This window comes from Periophthalmus magnuspinnatus, chromosome 10 (assembly GCF_009829125.3).
Source record: "Periophthalmus magnuspinnatus isolate fPerMag1 chromosome 10, fPerMag1.2.pri, whole genome shotgun sequence".
In the NCBI taxonomy this organism is placed as follows: domain Eukaryota; kingdom Metazoa; phylum Chordata; class Actinopteri; order Gobiiformes; family Gobiidae; genus Periophthalmus; species Periophthalmus magnuspinnatus.
This window is the reverse complement of record NC_047135.1, coordinates 7,301,101-7,323,515: the sequence shown is the minus strand read 5'-3', so window position 1 is coordinate 7,323,515 and position 22,415 is coordinate 7,301,101. Positions and strand designations below refer to the sequence as shown.

Here is a 22,415-nt window from a genome sequence, read left to right as displayed (position 1 = left end):
TGGCGGTGTTGCTTTTTCTTCATACAGATTAATACATTTAATGCCAAACTGGAACATTCCAATAAAGCAATCACATCTCCAAGTAGACAAGCAGGTGGTAGACTATCCATCAGAAAAGTTACACAGTGTACCTTAAAAAAATACAATATGTAAAGATGCATTTGTTTCGAGATATTCATTTAATCTATTTTGGTTTCATGTATTTACTTTTCGTCATTTATATTTTTTAATATATCGATACAAAAAACGAAGCCGGAACGTCATGTCACGTGTTCCGCTGACGTCATCACGTACGTAATATTGAACAGCAGCGGAGTGGGTAGCATGCAGTTTGTCTCAGCGCTCTAAAGTTTGGATTAAAGACTTCCCACGGGCTGCTCCGGGGTCAGGTACGGTTAAATGTTTGGTGTCCCTTCATAAATTTTTATTATGATCGCATTATCTTTGTCACATAATGTTACCGCGATTTAATGGAGTCAGTTCACGTTAACAGCTTGTTTACAAAGGTGTCCATTCATAACGATCTGCTATTGCTTATGTGGCACTTTAGTACAGGACTAAACCAGATCTGAACCGAAAACTAGAACTAAACCAGGTCTAAAGCAGGATAAAACAGCTCTGAACCAGGTCTGAACAGAAAACTATGACCAAAGCAAGAGTAAACCAAGTCTGACCAACAAAACAGACTAAACAAGCTGTAAACTAGGTCTAAAGCAGGACTAGAGCAGCTCTGAACCAGCTCTGAACAGAAAACTAAGACCAAAGCAGTACTAAACCAGGTTCAAACTAAAACCAAAGACTAAAGTATGTCAAGCACGAACCACAAACCTAGGACTTTAAACCACATCTGAACCAAAAACTTCGACCAAAGCAGGACTGAACTGTCTGAACCAAAAACTAGGTCTGAACCAAAAAGCAGGTTGAACCAGATCTAAATCAACATGTACTAAAGCAAGACTAAACCAGGTCAAAGTCAAAAACCTGGCCTTAAATAGGACCAAAGCAGGATTAAACCAGGTCTGAATGGACTAATCTGGGACTAAATCCAAGACATGGACTACTAAACTAGGACTAAAGCAGGATTAAACTAGATAAAAAGTAGGGATGCACCAGTACCAGTATCAGTATCGGGTACCAGTAATCATATTCATCAGTGGGTTGCCAATACCAAGAGCTGATACCACTGTAACTGCTGCGGGTCTTATTTGGCGCTTACAGTTCGCCTCTGTTCATTTTGGAACATAGAGTGGGTCAAAACCAGGTCTCTAAACCATATCTATGACAAAAGGAGGTCTTGAGCAGGACTTAAAACTGACTAGGACTTAAAACTGGATGTAAAGTAATGTAAATTAGGACTAAACCAGGTAAATTTGGACTAAGGGCTGATTCACACCTGAAAGAACATAGAACTTACAACTTTGTTCCTCAGACTTTTGCTTTTTCACTATCTCCCTCAAATCCGAACTATCACATTTTCCCTGGTGCTGTCTCTACTGTCATCATGAGTGGAGCATAGAGGAGATGCAAAATTTTCTGGCTGCTCTGAGAAGTAAACAGAAATAAAATACAGATCAACAGGAGAAAAGATCAATCCTAAGCATTGTCAGGCGGGTGTAAAGAGTTACCTAACATTTCATTGGTTTAGCACTGATGTGGTTTTGTATGAACAAGTGTGCTGATACAAGTGAATTCATGTGTATATATCATTTCCGGGCTACTCTCTGTGATTAGATGTAAAGCAGACAACAGCAGTGGAAGTGTCGTGTGTGTGTGGAGTTTATAGATCGCTGGAAAAAAGACATCCTCCAGACAATACTACACAGCTATTCACTACATTGTATTTACAGAGGTGCATCCTCTGGTATAAGTGACTAAGTGCATGTGTTTAATATTTTTTCATATAAGCGTGCATTTGGTAAATGGCTCATTTTGTTTTTTCTAATGTGACAGTTTATCCATACATTGTTGTTGTAGTTGTGTACAGAGAGCATTTTTTCCACTTTTAGTGCCTCTGGGAAAGAGTACAACTTAACTGACAACGATTGCAGGTGCATTTGAGGATTTTAGGTCAAATAAAGTGTATCATTACCTCAAACTAGCATTAGGCTGTATTTTGGCTGGGTGGTTTGCAGTTATTTAGTTTGACAGCCTAATGGGCTCGACACACGGAGCGACTAACGACAGCGTGCAGCGACACTCATCGCATAGGCTTTAAAATCGAACACATGGGCAGCGACAAACTGCAGTGACTAGCGGCAGCTTGTGACATCACGCTCTGTTCCAGCACAGACCGCGAGCCTCCTACACGTCTGATTGGCTGTTTATTTGGAGGGAATTTTGAGGTTAATAGCGGTAGATGGGAAAAAGATGCTAAAATGAAATCTCGTAAAGTTTTGCTTCATTTGACTAAAATATTACAATTGGTTGCACTCTACAAAACTAAAAAAAAAGCGATCTTGGGTCCACCCTATTTTGCAGCTAATTCCGTTTAATGTAAAAACCTTAAATAATTTTTTTAAATTTTTTTTATGTTGAATCAGTCTTTAATACATTTGGTTATTAGCCTCCATAAATTTATCTGAATTAACAAATTTGCGCATGTTAACTTACCATTCATATTCACCCTGGCACCAACGAGTTCCCAGGCAGCTGCTTTTTTGATATATCTCGGTAGTCTCTTTGAGATATGTCAAAAAGAATTGGGAAATCCGACACCGTGAGTATAATTTTCTCCTCCATGATGTTTCTGAAGTGGACAGTGCATTGGCTCGTCAATCAAACTCTGATTGGCTGTTGTGCAGGCGACAGCGATAAAAGTAGAACATTTTTCAACTTTCATTAGTCGCGTTGCAGGCCCGCGTGTGCACGTCGACATGCACGAGCGCAAGGTTTTCACGTGCATGACTTTCGCTTGTCACGGAGGTGAGAGAGACGAGTGATTTTCGCAGTGTCGCACAGGTACCATTGAAAATAAATGGAGAGCGAGTGACGTCGCTCCCCGTGTGTCGAGCCCATAACTCTGATAATTTGACAAACCAAGAGGTCTGTGCATCTCCCCACTGTGCATCTCCCCGCTGTGTCAAAGCAGATACATTTTCTGGATTTTGTCTAAAACACCAGACCAAAGTTTGCAAGTGTGAAAGCAGCCTTAAACAGGACTAAGCCAAACTAGGACATGTTGCTCATAAATTGTGTACTTTTCCTGGTACCTACCTATTCAGCATTATTATCACATTGTGTTGAAAATTAAGTGGACCAATTTAAAGTTTAGCGAATACGTTACAGAAGTAACACTTAAATGTCATGCCATTTAGTGAACTTCCTCTAGTCTGCAGTCCCCATTCGGGTAGGATCACGTAAAGGTTTGGTATTTAACAATAAATAAAACTAGAATATTCTTTCTATCACAGTTGTTGTAGAGATGATTGTGCTTACTGGTACATTTATTCTTTTGATGATAAGTTTGCATGTGATATAAATAGTTGTGTGACATTTCAGTCCTGTTCTGGCTAACACATTTCATATGATAGAATGCTGAGTCACCGTTACACAATAGACTAATAGTGGTAGAAATAAAATAGTACTAGACCAAAAATCATCAAAGTTGTTGCTTACTCACAGAAAGTTGGTTGAAAACCAAAATCAGAATTAATTTTATTTATTGCCAAGGGGAAATTATTTTCATTACAGATGTGCAGCTGACCAACAGAAGAATAGAGTTATCAAGACATGATTTAAGTATCAGTCCAAAAAGAATTAACTCTTTCTGAATTTCATCAATGATACACTTTGTTATGAATATTTTTGATGTAAAGTCAGCATATTTCAACATTTTTTTTTGTTGATAATGTAGTTAAAAAGTCTCAATAATCGTTTGACTAATTGAGAAAATTATAGTTAATGGCTGACTAGTCGACTGCTAGAATAATTGTTAGTTACAGCCCTTTGCTCATGGATGCTTGCAGAGTCCTTTTATCTTTATGACAGTGAAATATGAGATTAGATTATTTTAGATATTTATACCCAACAGGTCTACAACAAGGACATGGCAAAGATTAAATGAAAATATTTCAAACTAAAACTCAAAATACTCTGTACTCAAGGCTGTGCAGTTAAGACAAAATAAACCTTTATTTGTCCTGCAATGGAGGAATTGCAATGTTGCAAAGTACTGTTCAAGAACAGTAGGACAATAAGAACATGCAATCAAAATGATACTATACACATTTACAATAGACAAAAACTAACCCAAAGTAAAGCTATAAGCAGTGTTTCCCATTAATACAGGGGACTACGGTAGCCCCTGTCGGTTTCTGTTCTGTTGTAGAAGAACAGGCGCAGAGGCTCGGGAATCGTTCTGTAGATTTTTATTTTACAGTTAAAGGCAGCGTACAACAAAATTCAAAGCAGAATCAAATGCAGAGTCCAACAATTTGAGATTACACCAGTGTTTTAAATCATCCCAGAGTGGGTGTTACACACCCTGCATGAAAGAAGCTTTTGTGAAGAAGTGCGAAATGTGACCTTGGCCAAAATGTAACGTTATGTCTGAGTTTTCTGTGATGACAAGAAATGACATTGTTTTGTGGGAAACAGAACATTGTGTAAGCACTGTAATATATTTGTATATTGTTCACACCCCCATAGTCTAAAATATAGTGGCATAACAAAATTAGACTTTATTGCACATTGTATTATCATAAACTTATAAAACAGATGATGTAAGGTACTGTGTGTGCATCTACAATCATAACAATTTGTCCTACAGCAACATTGTCAGTTGATTTCCATTTCTGTCTCAACTAAATTCATGGGAGGTAGTTCTCGACAAAGTGCTTCCAGAAATGGTCACTTATCACCTGACTGTGTCTCCATCTCCTGTTAGACAGAGCGTCATGAGGGCCATACACTGTGGTAACACTGCGTCACACTGCCCCATTTACAAGAGGTTTGGTGTGATCGGGTCAGTGTCGGCCACATCAGAGGAGGCATACCCAAGGGGTTTAGAGTTCAGGATGCCCTCGACCTCTATCAGTGTTGTAAGCAGGACTTCCTCTACCAGAACTTGATCTTTCAGGATGACCTGCAGAGCTGACTTGACTGACCTGACTGATTTCCCTTTCCCAGGCTCCCCCAAAGTGAGGAGCATGCAGTGGGTTTGAAATCAAAGTTAATGATCTGGTTGGCCAGCTGTTACTGTAGTTCTGGAGCTACGTTCTCAAAGGCGGTCTGGAGCTTGTTGTTACCACCTCTGAAAGTCGTGCCCTGGTCTGACCACAGCTCGTACGGCTTCCCCCTGCATGCAATAAACCTGCGTAAAGACATAAGAAAAGAGTCAGCGTCAAGGCTAGACAGGAGATTCAAGTGCACACATCGAATGGTGAGGCACTTGTAGACCCCCCCAGTAGATCCCCCAGCGCTTCTCTCTTCTGCGGCCAATCTTAAAGTATGTGCCAAAGCAGCCTCCGCCTGTAGACTTGAATGTAGGTTTGGAAAGTTGCAGCTGCAACAAGGGAAGGTCAGCCATCTTGGGAGTAAGAGAAGTAGCATATTCTGCAGTGCACACACTGGTATTGATGTTTCTTGATGGCCTGACATCCTCTGATGATCCAATAGGTGCTGTGTCTCTGCATACAGTTTTTCTGTGTCTCTGAGCTGTGCACCACAACTCAGGGACATTTTATCTGAGACACATTTTCCAATTTCAACAAAGTACTCCCTGTTTTCTATATAGGACTTGAGCCAGTTTAGTGCTGTACCAGAGATGCCCACCCAATGATCCACAGTCAAAGGCAGCACTCAGATCTGACAGGATCAAGACTGAGACTTTGCCTGCATCAGTGTTCAGGCGGATGTCATTTGTCACCTTGATAAGAGCAGTCTCAGTGCTGTGATGGGGTCTAAAACCTGACTGGAAAACATCAAAGGAGATTTTCATTTGAAGAAAGTTAATAAGCTGTTGAGATTGGTCGGTAATTGTTCAATATTGTGGCATCAAGACTGCTTTTCTTTAGGAGAGGCTTGATAACCGCAGTTTTGAAAGCTCTTGGGAATGTTCCAGATTGAAGTGTAACTATTAACTATGTGAGTGAGTGGTGACACCAAACAGTTGAGCACAGACTTTAGAAGTTTAGTGGGTAACACATCGAGGCAGCATGTAGATGAACTCAGACTGGTGACAATCTCTTGGACAGTTTTGTCAGTTACAGGTGCAAAGTGAGTCAGCTCTAAGTGTCTATGTGGCTGCAGGGGTGTTATTTGTGTCGTGGAATTTATGGCATTTTTAATGCTGTGAACCTTGTCATTAAAGAACACTGCAAACTCACTGCACTTAGATGTGGAAATTAGTTCTAACGGCAGAGAAGCTGGAGGGTTTGTTAATCTGTTTACTGTTGCAAACAGGACACAAGAGTTGTTACTACAACTTCCAATAATGTCAGAAAAATACCTTTGCCTTGTTCTACATAAACTGTGGTTGTACATGTGCATCTTTTCTCTGTAAATCTCATAATGAACCTGGAGCTTTGACTTACAGCATTCCCTCTTGGCCCTCCGTCATCATTCCTCCATGGTGCTTTCTGCTTATCTTTAACCATTTTAACCTTCATCGGGGCAATGGTGTCCAGAACATTTAAAACACTCGAAGTTACAGAGTTCAACAAATCATCAACATTAGAACATGAGGCATTTTCAAAGTGTATCATTTCCATGAACAGTTACCGTGTGATATCATTTATGTGTCTCCTTCGAACAACTGCAGGACCAGTCGCTGGTTTGGGAATAACAGACAGGTCAAAAAAGAGAAATGATCAGACAGAGCAACATCCACCACACTGACATTTGAAATATTCACCCCTTTTGTAATGAGCAGGTCCAGAGTGTGTCCTCTGTTTTGGGTGGGTTCGCTGACATGCTGAGTCAGACTAAAGGTTTCAAGGACAGAACTGAGCTCTTTAGCGTTTCTGTCAAACACATTATTCACATACACATTCAAATCACCTGTAATGACTAAACCATCAAAGTCTTTGCATACGACTGAAAGCATCTCAGTAAAATTATCAATAAAACTCAGACAGTGCTGGGGAGGTTTGTATATGACTAAGTAGACTAAGGAGGGTGATTGTTTTAGCTCCATTTTAAAGGAAACATACTCAAAAGATGAAAACACCCCGAATGACAACCTGTGAGTAACTAAATTATCTCTGAAAAAAAGCACACACACCTCCACCCTTTTTGTTTACTCCTGTTTCAGATTCAAATTTGAAGTTGGGTGGAGTTGATTCCACTAGAATTGCATTACCTGTGTTTTTGTCGAGCCATGTTTCGGTTAAAAACATGAAGTCAATATTAAAAGAAGAAATACAATCATTAATTAAAAATGACATAATAATAATTCAGTGAAAATCCTTTTTCAAGATTTCAGTCTGTTCCAATCATGTCAACTGCACCCACGTGCACAATCATCTGTTTAGCTCCTTGGTATGTTGACAAAACTTTTGGGAAGAGTTTTGTATTCTCAGAAACAGTGTGGCTGGGATACGAGCAAGTTTGGATTCCTCTGTGGCTCACATCTCTGATAGCACCGTCTCCTAGCAGCAGCATATCTCTGACCTTGACGTTTGGCACAGATCGCCTGTCTGCCGCCGCTCTTCATTGCTCTTTTGTGCCAAAAATCCATTTTGTGTTTCTATATTAACATCAACATCAGTCTGTGACAGTGGTAAAAATCTGTTTACAAGTTGTATTTTGGGTGATGTAACTATATTAGCATTGTCTTTTATCACTTGCGTTGTGTTGGCTTGGCGTTCTTGTCTTTACAAAGTTTTGGAAAAGACATCGTGTCACTCAGGTGTAAGTTGAAAGCAGTAGTTTTTTCGCCCTCTTCTCTGAAAGTAACTGTGGATTGCTTACCACTGGAAGTCACAGGGAGCGTCCGGTGAAGTCCTTTTTCAGATTCTAAAACAAATTTATGTCTGTTTGTTTTATTGTATTGTCTCTCTGGTGTATTGTTTTTACTGTGTGCATTTGTTTTATGATTACATCAACCTGTCTAGGGACAGCAGATGGAAATTAGCTTTGGGCTACAATCTGACAACATATTTACATATCTTGTATATGTTCATTAATGTGTTTTGTCCATATTTAAAAAAATAAAATAAATAAATATTTGTGCTTGTAGCTCATTAATTTGTTATTGATAGTTCCAACATCGTTCGCAGAAAGAACTCCTTTTGTTTCTTCCCCCAGACATATCGCTGGCTTATCAAAAATGTTGTTAAAAAAATGTAAAAATGATTTCAAAGTCTTGGTTTACTTAAAAGGAAATCATAACTAATCAAATCTCCCAGGCCAGCACTGGAAGAGGTAAAATGAGTAAAAAGCCAAGTAAAGAAGAAAACAGCAGGAGCGAGCAAGGTTTGCGTCTGCACTCAGAAATTCCATTCATTATTTGGATACAATGTCTTTTTGGGTGTCAAAAATACATTAAAGGTCCCATATTATACAAAATGGATTCTTGTGAGTTTTAAGTCTTGTTATAATGCTGTTGGCTCCTCAAAAACCTGGAGTTGTGTTTTGTTTCCTTCACATTCAAACAGTGTTTTCTGTCTTCAGCCTAAATACACAGGATCTGTGTGTTAAACATATGTGAATGAAACAAAAGAAAAGTTCAGGTATGTTAATCTTAAATAGTGCTTGAATCAAGTACTATGGTAGTTATATTGATTTGAGTATATTTTGACTCTTAAAATAAGATTTGACAATGGAATGAGCTTAAAATGTTGTTTTGCTTCAAATAAGAAAACGATCTCTCTGCACTTCAAATAAGAAAAAAGTATATATATTTTGACAAATCTTGTTTTAAGATGGTCAAGTACTACTTAACTCAAAACATACTAACTTACATATTGGTTTAATTAAGATGGACAAACATTATGTGAAGCTTTAGAAAAAATGATTTACTAACTACAATATTGTTAAGGGCCCATTTGAAACAAGGTCAAAAATTGTGTTTATCTCAGTGGTGGAAATGTATTTTTCAGTTCTGATACTGCTGAACAATTTTGGAGAAAGAGCTGAATTTTCTGTGAATTAAAAAAAACAAAACATTGTGATTGTGCATTTTAATTGTGTGATTTTGAATGCTGAAATATACACTGCTACGCAAATTAAAAAATTTCATGATGTGAGCAGTTTTACATAATGAGACAAGAAATCATGTTACTTGAATAATTGCTAACTAGTTTTTTGGTGGTTTGCTAATTGCTACTTTCGCTGCCACATGGTAAATGCTGTTTTATTCTGTTACTTTCCTTATTACTTTCTGTTGTTTTCATGCTTTGTGTAGCACATAGGGAAAGGAGCGGGCCCGCAGCACTGGGGCTGCTCCTTTAACACGAGATAGACTCTGAGTGACAGAAGCTCAAAGCAGCCTCTGCTAAAAGTCCAGACAAAGTCCGTCTGCTTTGGGCTGTTAGTGTATGTATGTGGCACACATGTATCATGAAACATGATACAGCCAGAGCTGTAGTCGACCACACCTAAAAACCGACACTTTTACTACACTGTGTTTCTGGGGCTGCACAATATGGCTGGGAGATGTATAAAAACAGTGTATCAGGATGTATTTTTTATTTTATTTACTTACATAATAAAATAAAAAATACATCCTGATACACTCAAAATAGGCTGCAATGATTAAAAGTCTGTATATTCCAGAAATTATTGAGATTGAGACATTTGTAATGGTCATTAATCAGTGTGGGTGAGGTCCACAGCAAATCCTCCTGAGTAAAAGCATGTGGAAAAAATGTGACAATAATTTATTTAATTTTTTGTAATGTGGCCTAGCCCTAATTGAGACGAAAATAAGTACAACGTTCAATGTCCTCTGTGTGAGCATTTTACACAAAAGTGATTTTTCTTTTCACAAAAGCTTCAGAAAGTAGTTCCATTATTCAGCTCCAAAGGTGTGATTGTCCAACCTCACGGCAGATTCATGTAGCACTGATTTCAGTTGTACACATTTATCAATCAGGAAGGCTCTCGCTGAAAGTGATCGGTGGAACTTCATGAAGAATATTTGAATCTTATTGGTCGAAGCATCACAACAGCGAAACAAGCCAAAAAGTTAAACTTTTCTTATATTTAGTAGAGAGAAAAGTACAGACAAAGGACAAGTGCTTATCATCTGCACATTTTTCACTAACAAAATAGTCAGAAGTACGTCTGTTGGTGACACCATGTTTGTTTTGGTTCATCTGCCAACCATAGGCCAGGCCTTATTACACCAGCGGGGGCCAAAATGGATTCTCATGAGTTTCTGAACTCACAAATATAACATGTAATAATTTTTTCTCCTTTATTTCTCCACAGAGAAACTGGAAAATGCAGGAAGATGACTGCTGCGCTGAGTCCGACCCTCACTGCCCTCTTGTCCTGGAGCGAGCAGAGAAAGACAAGTCCAAAAATTTAAAAAGCATTCTGTCCCAATGCATCAAAAAGCACTGCTCCTGCACTCCTCAGAAAGTTAAATCCAAAGCCCTCGGCTTCGTTCCGATCCTATCATGGCTGCCGCGTTACCAACTCAAAAACTGGATATTGGGTGATTTCATGTCTGGGTTGATAGTTGGAATACTGCTTGTCCCACAGTCTATTGCCTATTCTCTATTGGCCAGTCAGGACCCTATATATGGCCTGTACACTTCATTCTTTGCCTCCATAATCTATGCAATTCTCGGCACGTCGAGGCACATTTCTGTTGGGATTTTTGGGGTCCTGTGTTTGCTGGTGGGACAGGTGGTAGAGAGGGAGTTAGCATTGGCTGGATACCCTCCAGAAAGCAGCAGTAGTAGTATTGTAAATATAAGTAGTGAATTGGCCTCAGATCTAAGTACTAACATAAGTGCAACAGGAGCATGTGATCGGAGCTGTTATGCCATCACTGTGGGAGCTACTGTTACCTTCACGGCTGGAGTTTATCAGGTAGGTAAATGAAATGAAGTGACAGTAATAAATCACTTTTACTGATAGGGAATCTGTTATCTCAGTAATACACACTGAAAGGTTCAGTATTGTTAAACATTTCCAAGTGTAACAGCTACAAAATCTCTTGGGTCTCATTTATGAATTTAATGTTGAATTCTTACTGGAAGTTTACAGATAGACAAAACAAACTTCCACAAGGGGGTATTTTTTACTTTTGTGGTTTATTAAACGCTAACACATAATATATTTAGATCACCGTGTCACTTTTTATTGTTTTTAAAATGTTATATTCACCAAAAACAATGTATTAAGTTGTAAAGTTTTGCTTTAATTTTTTGACGTCCCCCTTTGCTCCCCCTCCCTTTGCTCCCCCTCCCTTTGCTCCATGCTAAGTAACTTCCCCTTTAGAGACTGATCAGCATGCATTTCGCCAATTAAACTACTGCACATTGAATCAGATTTGTGAAGTTGTGGTGTATTCTTTTGTGTCCTGCTTTTTTGTATATTTTTGAAAAATGGCTATGCGGAGGCATTGATGGCATAGGCTTCAGGGATGAGCTTTGCACAGAAATGTACTTGTCACTGTAAGGAGGGTTCAAATAGAGACCAGGAGAGATCGCTATATTACTGAAACAGAAGTGGATGATATCTAACGCCGCTTCAGTCACGTTTTGATGGGGGAAGGAGAGTTTTTGGAGCGGATCGCCCAGTGCTACAATTTTTTTTACTCAAACGTGTGAATAAAACAAAACACAACTCTGGGTATGTTTTTGAGGAGGTAACAACTTTTTGTGCAATATGGGACCTTTAATAGCCAATAGCTAATAATTTAATGCCACAAATGCTACAATATAAGTAGTACTACATGTCTTCAGTCTAGTTAACATTATTAATTTTACTCAAGATAAGATAAGTTAAGATATGCCTTTATTAGTCCCACAGTGGGGAAATTCCAGTATTGCACCGCACAGTTAAAGAACAGAAGGAAAATGGTACATGCAATAAAACAAGATAATAGATAAATAGCTTATAATAATTTAAAAAATAGACTTAAAAATAACCTAAAAATAGACTCTAATATAACATCTCTGTAAACGTCTTTCCCCAAGCAGTAATCATGACCTGTTATCCATAGTATTTTGCTAAACAAGTCACCCTAACTTAACAGTAGTTAAGTGTTTGTTGTTTTTGTTTTTTTTTTCTTTGTGAATTATGTATTGGGGATTGGCTTACAGTATTAGTTCTAATAGAATTGTTTCGATAGTATTCCTTCTGCAATGTTCCCCATTAATAGAAGAGACTATATTGTCCCCTCATAGTCTAAAACAAACATGGACCAAACCTTGGCATAATAAAATCTCCTTGTATCGTCGCTCACACAAAAAGTAATTACACTGTTAAAAAAAAAAGCTTGAATTGAAATATAGGCAATAAGTGACATTAAATTCCATTAATTGTATTAAAGAAAATGATTAATCTAGAAAGTATGTGTGCCACCATATACTGAATGAAATCTATAGGAAACAATGTTCTGAGTATTGTTACCTCCCTAAGTTACTCCCTGTCTCCTGTCCCATGCAGGTGCTGATGGGAATCCTCCAGGTGGGCTTCGTCTCAGTTTACCTGTCTTCCTCTCTACTGAGTGGGTTTGCCACAGGTGCCTCTCTCACCATCCTCACGTCCCAGGTCAAATACCTGCTCGGGCTCAAGATCCCTCGCTCTCAGGGCTGGTTCACGCTCTTCAAAACCTGGGTGGCCATTTTGTCTCACCTGGGCCAGACCAACCTGTGCGACCTGATCACAAGTTTGGTTTGCCTCGCGGTGCTCATCCCCACCAAAGAGATCAACGACCGCTTCAAGAGCAAACTCAAGGTCAGAGAGAAATGTAATCCTGCAAATGAAAAAGATAAGGCCTCGCAGTGTGTTGCCATTTTTTGGGGGGAGCAAAAAGTAACCTTTGTAGTAAGCCTTTGAAAAAAATCTTTTACATATTTAACATTAATAATGGCTGTAAAATATTAACTAGGGATGCACTGATACCAATAGTTCAAATATCAGCACTAACCGAGGAAATTTTACTGGATGAGGTATCGCTTCCACGATATTGTCTCAGCAGATATCACAGTTAGGCTTTTAATTGGATGTAATTAGATTATGTACTGGCTGATGTAGGCCCGTGATGACGCATAATGTTTCAACTTTAATTCATACACAACTGTTTAGTTGTTCATTTGTGCTTAACTATTGATTTCTGTACCGGAATTGAAAAAGCTGGATCTCTAATATGAACAGCTTGTATTTGAGTTATTACCATAGAATGTTGATGGTCATTACTGAATCTGTCAACGTGAAACAGAACTGAAAAAAGGATTAAAATAATTTATTTTATGACGTGGAAGTGCCTCTTTGAGCAAGACCAAAAAAAAAAAAAAAAACACGACTCAACATTTGCAAGCAACTTTCCAAGAAAAGAATACCAAAGTCGCTTTAAAGAAGCTGACTTGGCAACTATGGCGGTGCAACCTTCTAATTATCTCAGTTCTTTTATTATTTTACATCTCTGACTGTATTCATAATAATTTGTTGGACTTTCGCCTCACTTAGACTTACATGGAGCTACTGTGGTGCTTTTTTTCTTTAATAAATGGTTATCGTGTAAACTTGTATTCTCATGAATGCAAAACCTGTGACGTCAACAACACAGCAGAGCTCTCATCTTTAAAATGTTGCCTGTAAGCAGAAACTAAATTGGTTAGTCACTGTCATGCTCTTGAGTCTCTGGTGGATTTAAACAATCACTAGGGATGGGAGTATTGGTATCGAAGTATTGATAGCTATTGACTAAAATGTGAATATGAATATTGTTATGCTAATAAGCCACTTTAATAAGCCACTTTGCACTGTTGTTCTGATGCTGCTGTTGTACATATTTTCTCCCTTTAAGTATTTCATTTGATTTTTTTTAAGCATATCTTTTTAACTTTGTGCATGCCCTTATTTTTATTTGTATTTATTCAGTGTGTTTATGTTGCACTTTTTCACCGAATCAAGTTCCTAGTTTGTGAACTGTGTTCACAGACTATGGCAATAAAAGTCTTCTGATTCTGATTCTGATCTGAAATACCAATACTGATTAACACTGAAATTTTAGGGCTAAGCATCAATTTTAGACATTTTAGGGTAATTTCGTCTTTGTTTTGTCAAACACCTTCAACAGTAGCATGTTGGACTGACCCATGTGTGAGGTGTCCTTTATGGCTAAAAGTTCAAACTAAAACATGTTCTTCACTCATGGTTTGAAATCAGATACAGGCCCTTCAAGAAACGCTTGCTGAACCAGGACTAATTCAAGCCTAAAACTGGTCTATATCCACTTGTAACTGTTCTTCTTTCCAGGCTCCAATCCCGTTTGAGCTGTTTGTGGTCATTATTGCCACCATCGCGTCTCACTTTGGACATTTTAACTCCGAGTATGGCTCGGGGGTGGCTGGAGACATCCCCACAGGCTTCATGCCTCCACAGCTCCCCCTCTGGTCACTCATCCCTAACATTGCAGTGGACGCCTTCTCCATCGCTATAGTTGGATTCGCCATCACCATTTCTTTATCGGAGATGTTTGCCAAAAAACATGGGTATTCTGTTGATGCCAATCAGGAGATGTATGCTATTGGATTCTGCAATATCCTGCCGGCGTTTTTCCGCTGTTTCATCACTAGTGCGGCACTAACCAAGACTTTGGTGAAGGAGTCGACAGGGTGTCAAACTCAGGTCTCTGGTCTGGTCTCTGCTCTGGTTCTGCTGCTAGTGCTTCTGGTCATCTCCCCTCTGTTTTATTCACTGCAAAAGTAAGTAGCATTTAAGGCCTGGTTTATTACTTTAAAGAATAATTAATAAGTGGGATAAGTATTTTACAGTTTCTAACTTAAACTAATGTCTATGCTTGGAAAATTCACTTTGGAAACGGAGGTGTTCTTTATAATAGGGTTTTGGAGCTCCATCTACATCCTCAACAATTAACATTTATAAAGTAAACAACAACTTGTGAACACAGTTTGATTACAGAATGTGTTTAGTGATGGTTTGTGGGCTTAAAAACTGTCCAGAGTTTTGTTCCATGATGCAACTAAACAGGCAAAATGCAGACAGTGCACACATGGGCCTTTCTGTGGTAAAGAGATAAGAAACACAAGCAGATTGTAAAACTTCATTACACAGATTGTAAAACCTCATTTCACACATTAACCTCTGTAAAAATTTCAACTTCGACCAATGGTCACCAACCTTTTTGAAACTGAGAGCTACTTCATGGCACTGAGTCATACGAAGGGTGACCAGTTTGATACGCTCTTCTGAAATAACAAATTTGCTCAGTTTGCCTTTAGTTGTACATTATTAATAATGATAAATGACAATCATCTATGTGAAGACACTGATCATTAATGATTAATGATTTCTCACAATTATCAATAATGACAGCAAAGTGGGAAACAGATCAATATTCAGCACTTTAACTATATTAATCTTAGTAATTGTTAAATTTTCAGATAATTACTTACATCACTTTTATATTTTTTTTATATAAATGAAGGGTGATTATAAAAATATAGCAACAAAATAAAAATTGATTCAGCTCATTAGTGAACTGTGCTATTTTTGGAACCGGCCTGCGGGTGCCTCATTTTTGCCTTGGGGGGTACTTGGTGCCCGTGGGCAACGTGTTGGTGACCCCTGCCATAGACCATAAACCCAGAGCTTTCCTAATAGACTAATCTTACAGCTAAATTGGTCCTGAGCAAGGACCTAGGTCTGGAGATGGTGTTTCCTGCTCCCAACAGTCTGTATTTTAGGATAAGACAAATTTCACAACAGGAATTGTTTGCAGATGGCATAAATCGGCTTAATTGAAAGGTTCTGCCAGTTCTGTGGTTCTAAATACACACATTTTCTACACAAACTACAACATATACGGTTTTATTTTGTAGTTAAGATCTGTACAAACATATACTGAAATTATTATGGGTCAATATTAATCCGATATCTGATATTTGGTAGTGACACCAATGCATCTTAAGATGCAGTTAAAATTATAAATGAACTTGGCACGTGATAATAAAGTGTATTTATCTGGAATATAAATGAATTTGTTACATGTCTGTGTAAACATACAAATATATAATGCTCTTCTATTTCCATTTTTGCTCATGTCTATTCAAAATGACTAATCTAATGGACAAAGTGGGAATAACACATGGCACACAGAGGCAGCACCAAATTAAAATAGATGAATCAGATACAATCACATTTGAGAATAGGGATGGGCAATGTAGTTTGTCAGTTCATATTTCAGTCCTTTTGTCAATTATTTTGAATAAATTTAAATAATAAACTTTGAACAAAATTATTAAATTCTGATTCCAATGATTGTCACAAAAATATATTAGACATTTTTCCCATACCGCCCCGTTTCTCTATACTCTTCTATTCTCTCTCTCCTCAGGTGCGTTTTGGCCGTCATCATTGTCGTGAACCTCCGTGGAGCTCTGCGTAAGTTTATGGATATTCCCCGGATGTGGCGCGTCAACCGTGTCGATGCCTCCATCTGGCTCATCACCATGGCAACTTCCGCATTGGTCAACACCGAACTCGGGCTCCTGGTTGGTGTTCTGGTCTCTGCCTTCTGCGTTTTGGCCCGAACTCAACAAGCCCACGTCAAAGAATTGGGACGTGCTTCTGACAGAGAACTTTATGAAGATTTGAAAGAGTATCTCAACCTCCAAAAGCAAAATGGCGTCGCTGTTTTTAGATACAACTCGCCTATTTACTACGCAAATCAAAGTTTGTTCAAAAAATCACTTTATAAGTCTGTTGGGCTTGATCCGGTGCGGGAAAAAGCAAAGGATTTGAAAGAAAGCAAGAAAAAGCTAGCCGTTGAAGCAAAAAATGTACAAAACAGCGAAAATGGAAAAGCAGCAACTGTGAATTTGATGCTGGAAGATAAAGCTAAACCAAAAATCTCATCTTTGGTGCTGGATTGTAGCGGTGTGCTGTTTCTGGACACAGCTGGGGTAAACGTGTTAAAAGAAGTGCGTAAAGACTATGCAGATGTTGGGGTTAGCATCGTGTTAGCGCAGTGCAATACTTCCGTTCTAGATGCTTTGGAAAGAGGAGATTTCTTTCCCGAAAATCAACCAAATAAAAACGTTTTCTTCACCATCGATGACGCCGTCCACTTCGTCCAAAAGCTTCCAGTGTCCAGTGGGAGTAATGAAATCTAAGAACCCATCCAAATGCTATACAATATGTTTACAATGTTATTTTGGCTTAAGTCTAGCCATAAAGTTACATGTTTAAAGCTGAACTGACCAATTTGATCCACAAGTGCTGCTACAACCAACTTTTCTAAACACCACAATGACAAAAGAGCAACATTTCATCACATTTGACTAGTATTTTATTAATTATTCTTAAAACTGTATTGAAATTAGGTCTGTCATGATAACAAATTTTGAAATTTGATATACACAATAAACAATGTACACAATTAACAATAGTATTGAAACATTGAAAATATTTCAATATTATTATTGAAATTGAAAATTTACACCCGATGCATATTGACCCCCAGAAAAATTCATATATTTAACAATAAGTCGTTATAGTAATTATACCAGGCCTAACTGAACTGTGTATAGCACAGTTTCTTGATGTAATAAAAATGTGTCCAGTATGGCGATAGAACCACTTAACCCTGTGGTTTTCTGGTGCCTGACTGTGCTAAGTGACATATTCAAATTCTAATGTGTTTATATTACCAAGCATCTTTACATCACAAGTGATGCTTTGAAAAATTGAGTACTTCAGCTTTAACAATACAATCATTAAGCTGTTACTTAAAGGAACTGAATGTAACCTGCGCACATTAACTAACGCATGTGATCAGTAATATTCTCTTTGTATCTGGGGCCACAGACAGAAAGGTCATGTTTATGGAACTAAAATCTTACATACAGTTCCTTTAAATTTGTCAACATCTATATGCATAAGCATATCTTGTAACCAAAACTACCTACTCACCATTTTATTTTATTTTTGAAAATTGGTATATGTTTAATAGCACTTGCACAGTATTTTACCAGTTTTTGTATTTATTTCATGGGTCATATTGTTCATGTTTGACTTGAGGTTGTCTATGCAGTACAAGACACCAAATGCTGTATTAAGATTATGCAACAGGTTTCTTATCAACAAGTCCTGCCTGTAATCCATTTATCTCTAGTTATTTTATGAATGAATGGCTGTTAAACTGTTATGTGGGCAATACTTAAAGTAGTATAATTATAAACTGTAGAAAAGATTGTAGTAATTAAATGACTATGTAGAGGTAATGTTGTAGTGTATTTAGGTCCATTTCACATGTACGATTCTGACATTTTGGTCAAGCCAAAAGCATGGATTATGAAAAAAATATTATTTCACTTATTAAAACTGAAAACATGTCGCAACATTTTGACATTCAGCCCTCAAAATGATGAATATGCAGATTAAATTGTGCAGTTATTCATGCTGCGTTTAACGGTTAAAGTTGCCCTGTGTAACTTTTGCAGTGGAGGGTTTGACACCCCCTTGTCTTCATGTATGGGACATACAAGCCAAAGCAATACCAGAGTATGTCAGTAAACTTCATTTCCATGGAGACAAGCAGGTGGTGCCACCAGGCCAAGTCACAGGTCAGATCTGTGAAGGGGCGAGCCTACTCATTGTAAGAGTACATGTTTTTCATTGTATTTTTAAGTAGCAGAACAAACATAGTTAAATAATGGCTGGATAGATAAGGTTAATGCCATACTGTGGCAAAGCAATAACATACATGCAGACCTGTTGTCAGAAAAATTACACAGGACTCCTTTAGATTTTGTGAAGTAGTTGGATCAATATTGCTGGATAATGGACCTTGTAAATAATATAATAACATTTGTGGCTTTACTTTTTGAAAAATTCCCATGAAAATACCATTTAATTGTTGCACTGTCTCCTGCTTATTCAGATAGGGAGACGTATACACATTTTTCAATCTGAAAACTTGACTTTTAAATATTTTCAGACCAAAAGCAACTTGTGATGCTTCTGTAATGAAAATTACACTACCAGCCATATGTTTGGACAAATCTTTTTCATTTTTGTTGTTTTTTTAATTTCATGACTTTTTACATTGTACATTCTCACTGAAAGCATCAGTAATAATAATAATATATCAGACTTGTGGGTTTTTTGGACACTCAAAGACATATTACAAACAATAAGAAAATGGTAGATACATATGGAATATAGTAAACAAAAAACAACATTTTCTTTGCATACTTCCTGACATCATGCATTGTATATTCAATGTGTTCCGTACGTATGTAAAATGTAGAAAGTCGTAAAGCAGAAACACTGAATGAGTGGGTGTGTCCAGACTTTTGACTGGTAGTGTACATTGGCCCTCATTCATATGCTTTCTGCTGACATGTATTGTTCTGTATTTCCTCCAAAGCCTTACTTCTCATATTTGTGTCCACAGTGTATGTTTACCAAAGGAGACGGTTTTATCACCAACCAGGGCAAAGTTTGAACAATCACTGATCACTAATTATTTATGCTTTGCGAAATTACATGACATAATTACACGTCATAGTTTTCAATATGCTGGCTAATATAACCTTTTAGAAAATACTGTTTTTTGTTTAAAGGTCCTATATTACGCAAAAATGACTTGTCTGCTAGCTATCTTATAATGTTCTTACCTCATCAAAATCATGAGTTGTGCTTTGTTTCATTTGCACACACCTTAGAGTCATCCTTTATTATTAGTTTGTGAACATCTCAAAAGCTCAAAATGCTCTGTTCCACCTTATGATGTCATGGAGTGGTAGTTTTCAAGAAAACCTCTATTTTTTTTTTAACCTTTTGTTCATTAGACATTGGCAAGTCCAGGGCTGAAATTATCCAAATGATTCTAGTGAAGGTGTGTGGAGTTTAAAAACAGTGGGGCACTCCATGTATTACCATGACATCACAAAGTGGAACAGAGTGTTTACCGTTTGAGAACTCAGCCTAAATATTCTTATAAGCCTGAGAACCGCAGCATTAGATTATTGGTTGACATGTTTATAACCATCTGAGACAGAACTGTTCAGACTTGCCCCAACTATTTTAAATACGTTAGCTCCACCTTAGTCACATACTAGGGGCACAGAGGAAGTTTGATGTTTAGGCGTGGCCCCAGAAAATCTAAAATACTGTTTGACCTTACAAGTACCGCCAGATCTAAACCTGGTCTATAACAGGACTATTCCAGGTCTAATCCGGGCTAAACCAGGTCTAAAAGTGGACTACAACATTTCCACTGTAGTTGTAAAAAAATAAATTATCCAAAGAAGGACAAAAAAGTGAACAAAGTGAACTCTAAATTAGGCAACCTCACAAATGAAAGAGTGCCACCCGAAGGAGTTCGTGTACCACAGTTTGAGAAACACTACATTTAGTTAAAGATTTAGTTTACAGTTAAAGATGCCATTGTATGTTAATTTGATATATATATATATATATATATATATATATATATATATATATATTTTTTTTTTTTTTTTTTTTTTTTTACCAGTAAATGGCAGATGTGAAACTTGTTCTCCCTCCCCTGGCCCCTCCCCTAGCCCCGCCTCCTCTCCTCACCTGGCCCCTCCCCTTATCTATTTTTTATTTGATACATGAAAAACTTTTTTTGTGCAATGTTTTTTTCTTTTCTGACACATCAAATGTGAAAATATTCATTTTGATCAGGGAACTCAAAATACATTTTTCTTTTGGATGTTATATTTAAATTAATATTTTTATTTCATTTTATTTTTAAGTCATTTTTATCAAATTATGCCTTAAATTCTCGTTACTACTCGTTCAATTAAAATAGCAACATGTTTTATACATTAAAGATGCACTGTAGAACTTTTCTGGTCGGGGGTTTGCTACCAACTCGTCTCCATGGAAAAGTTGCTTTGTTACAGGTCAAAGATTTGTAACTTTGCAGCACCTGTTTGTGTCCATGGAGATAAGAGTAGTAAGTTTAATGCCATACTGTGGAACATACCAGGCCAATACTTTTCATTATGGAGACGAGCAGGTGACTGACCTCCACTGTAGTGCATACACTGTGCATCTTTAAATTGTGAGGGAAAAACATGTTATCAGGGATACTTTTTGGTTAGATCCATTCTTATAGTTTTTAATTTTAAGTTTTAAAATGATAATTATAATGTATTTATGTGTAATGTCCACAACAGCTGGACACCGTTGTTCTTTAAAGTTGCAGTAAGAGATTTGTGACAGTCTGAATGTAAAAACTTCAGTGCCTTGTCCAAAATAAAAGTAATTTTGCATACTGAACAAAAATGACTGTGGTATTCTTTTTCATGAACATTTAAATGTACACTATGTAACTTGGTTGGCAAAAGGGCTCATGTTGTGATTTATGTTATAATGTTTCCTCATCACAAACAGACCTGGAGTTTAGTTTCATTCACACATGTTTAACACACAAACTCTTCCATATTTACACTTCTGCCATTAGAAAACACCTTGTGATGTCATGTGGTGATACAGGTAGTGCTCCATTGTGTTTTAAAGCTCCATATACCTACACTAAAATCATTTGGATAATTTAAGCCTTGGAATTTTCAAGTTGGCTAAAAGGTAACTTGGAAAACTACCGCTTCATGACATCACATGGTGGGACAGAGCATTTTGAGCTTGGGAGATGGCGACAGACTAATAATGCAGGATTACTCAAGCATATGTGAGTTAAACAAAACACAACTCCAGGTGCGTTTTTGATGAGATAACAGCATTAGAACATGGCTTTAAGGTCATAGGACTTCAATTTTGCGTTAAAAAAGTCACATAGTGCCTTTTTAAAAAGCAAACACCCAAATCATAATGTAATCAACAAATGCGCATTGTTTATAAAGGGATATTATGTGAAAGAAATCAAATATTAGAATTATAACAGCATATTTAAGCTTAAATTTGTACCTGTTTGTATCGGTGTAACCTTCAATTTAATACAAAACAGTGAATGACAGACACATTTAACCGTAGACTTATTCAGACATGTCTTGCGTCACCATTAGATTTTTAAATTAATTTATTTATTTAATATATTTTGACTGCTGTTGACCAAAAACACAGATATGAACCTCATATCTCATGCTGACCTGTAGCTGCAGATGTCCACCAGATGGCAGCATATATCAAGTTTTAGTCAACAGGTGATTTACTGAGCAGAACTTTTAACATCATAGTATAAGAAAAACAAAATCAAACTAACTTTATTTTGTTTAAAGTTAAAATATGTTACTTTTGATGTTATTCCTCTGCCTAGAATGTTCCGCAGTATG

General features: G+C 37.4%; 1 protein-coding gene across 1 annotated transcript; it reads left to right on the top strand.

Moving 5' to 3' along the window:
* Positions 1-290: 290 nt before the first annotated feature.
* slc26a2 (solute carrier family 26 member 2) lies at positions 291-21,403 on the top strand. Its single transcript, XM_055224901.1, has 5 exons — positions 291-389; positions 10,375-10,983; positions 12,568-12,858; positions 14,383-14,831; positions 16,484-21,403. The coding sequence occupies exons 2-5, from the start codon at positions 10,387-10,389 to the stop codon at positions 17,259-17,261; spliced, it is 2,115 nt and encodes a 704-aa protein (XP_055080876.1). The 5' UTR covers positions 291-389; positions 10,375-10,386; the 3' UTR covers positions 17,262-21,403.
* The last annotated feature ends 1,012 nt before the right edge of the window (positions 21,404-22,415 follow it).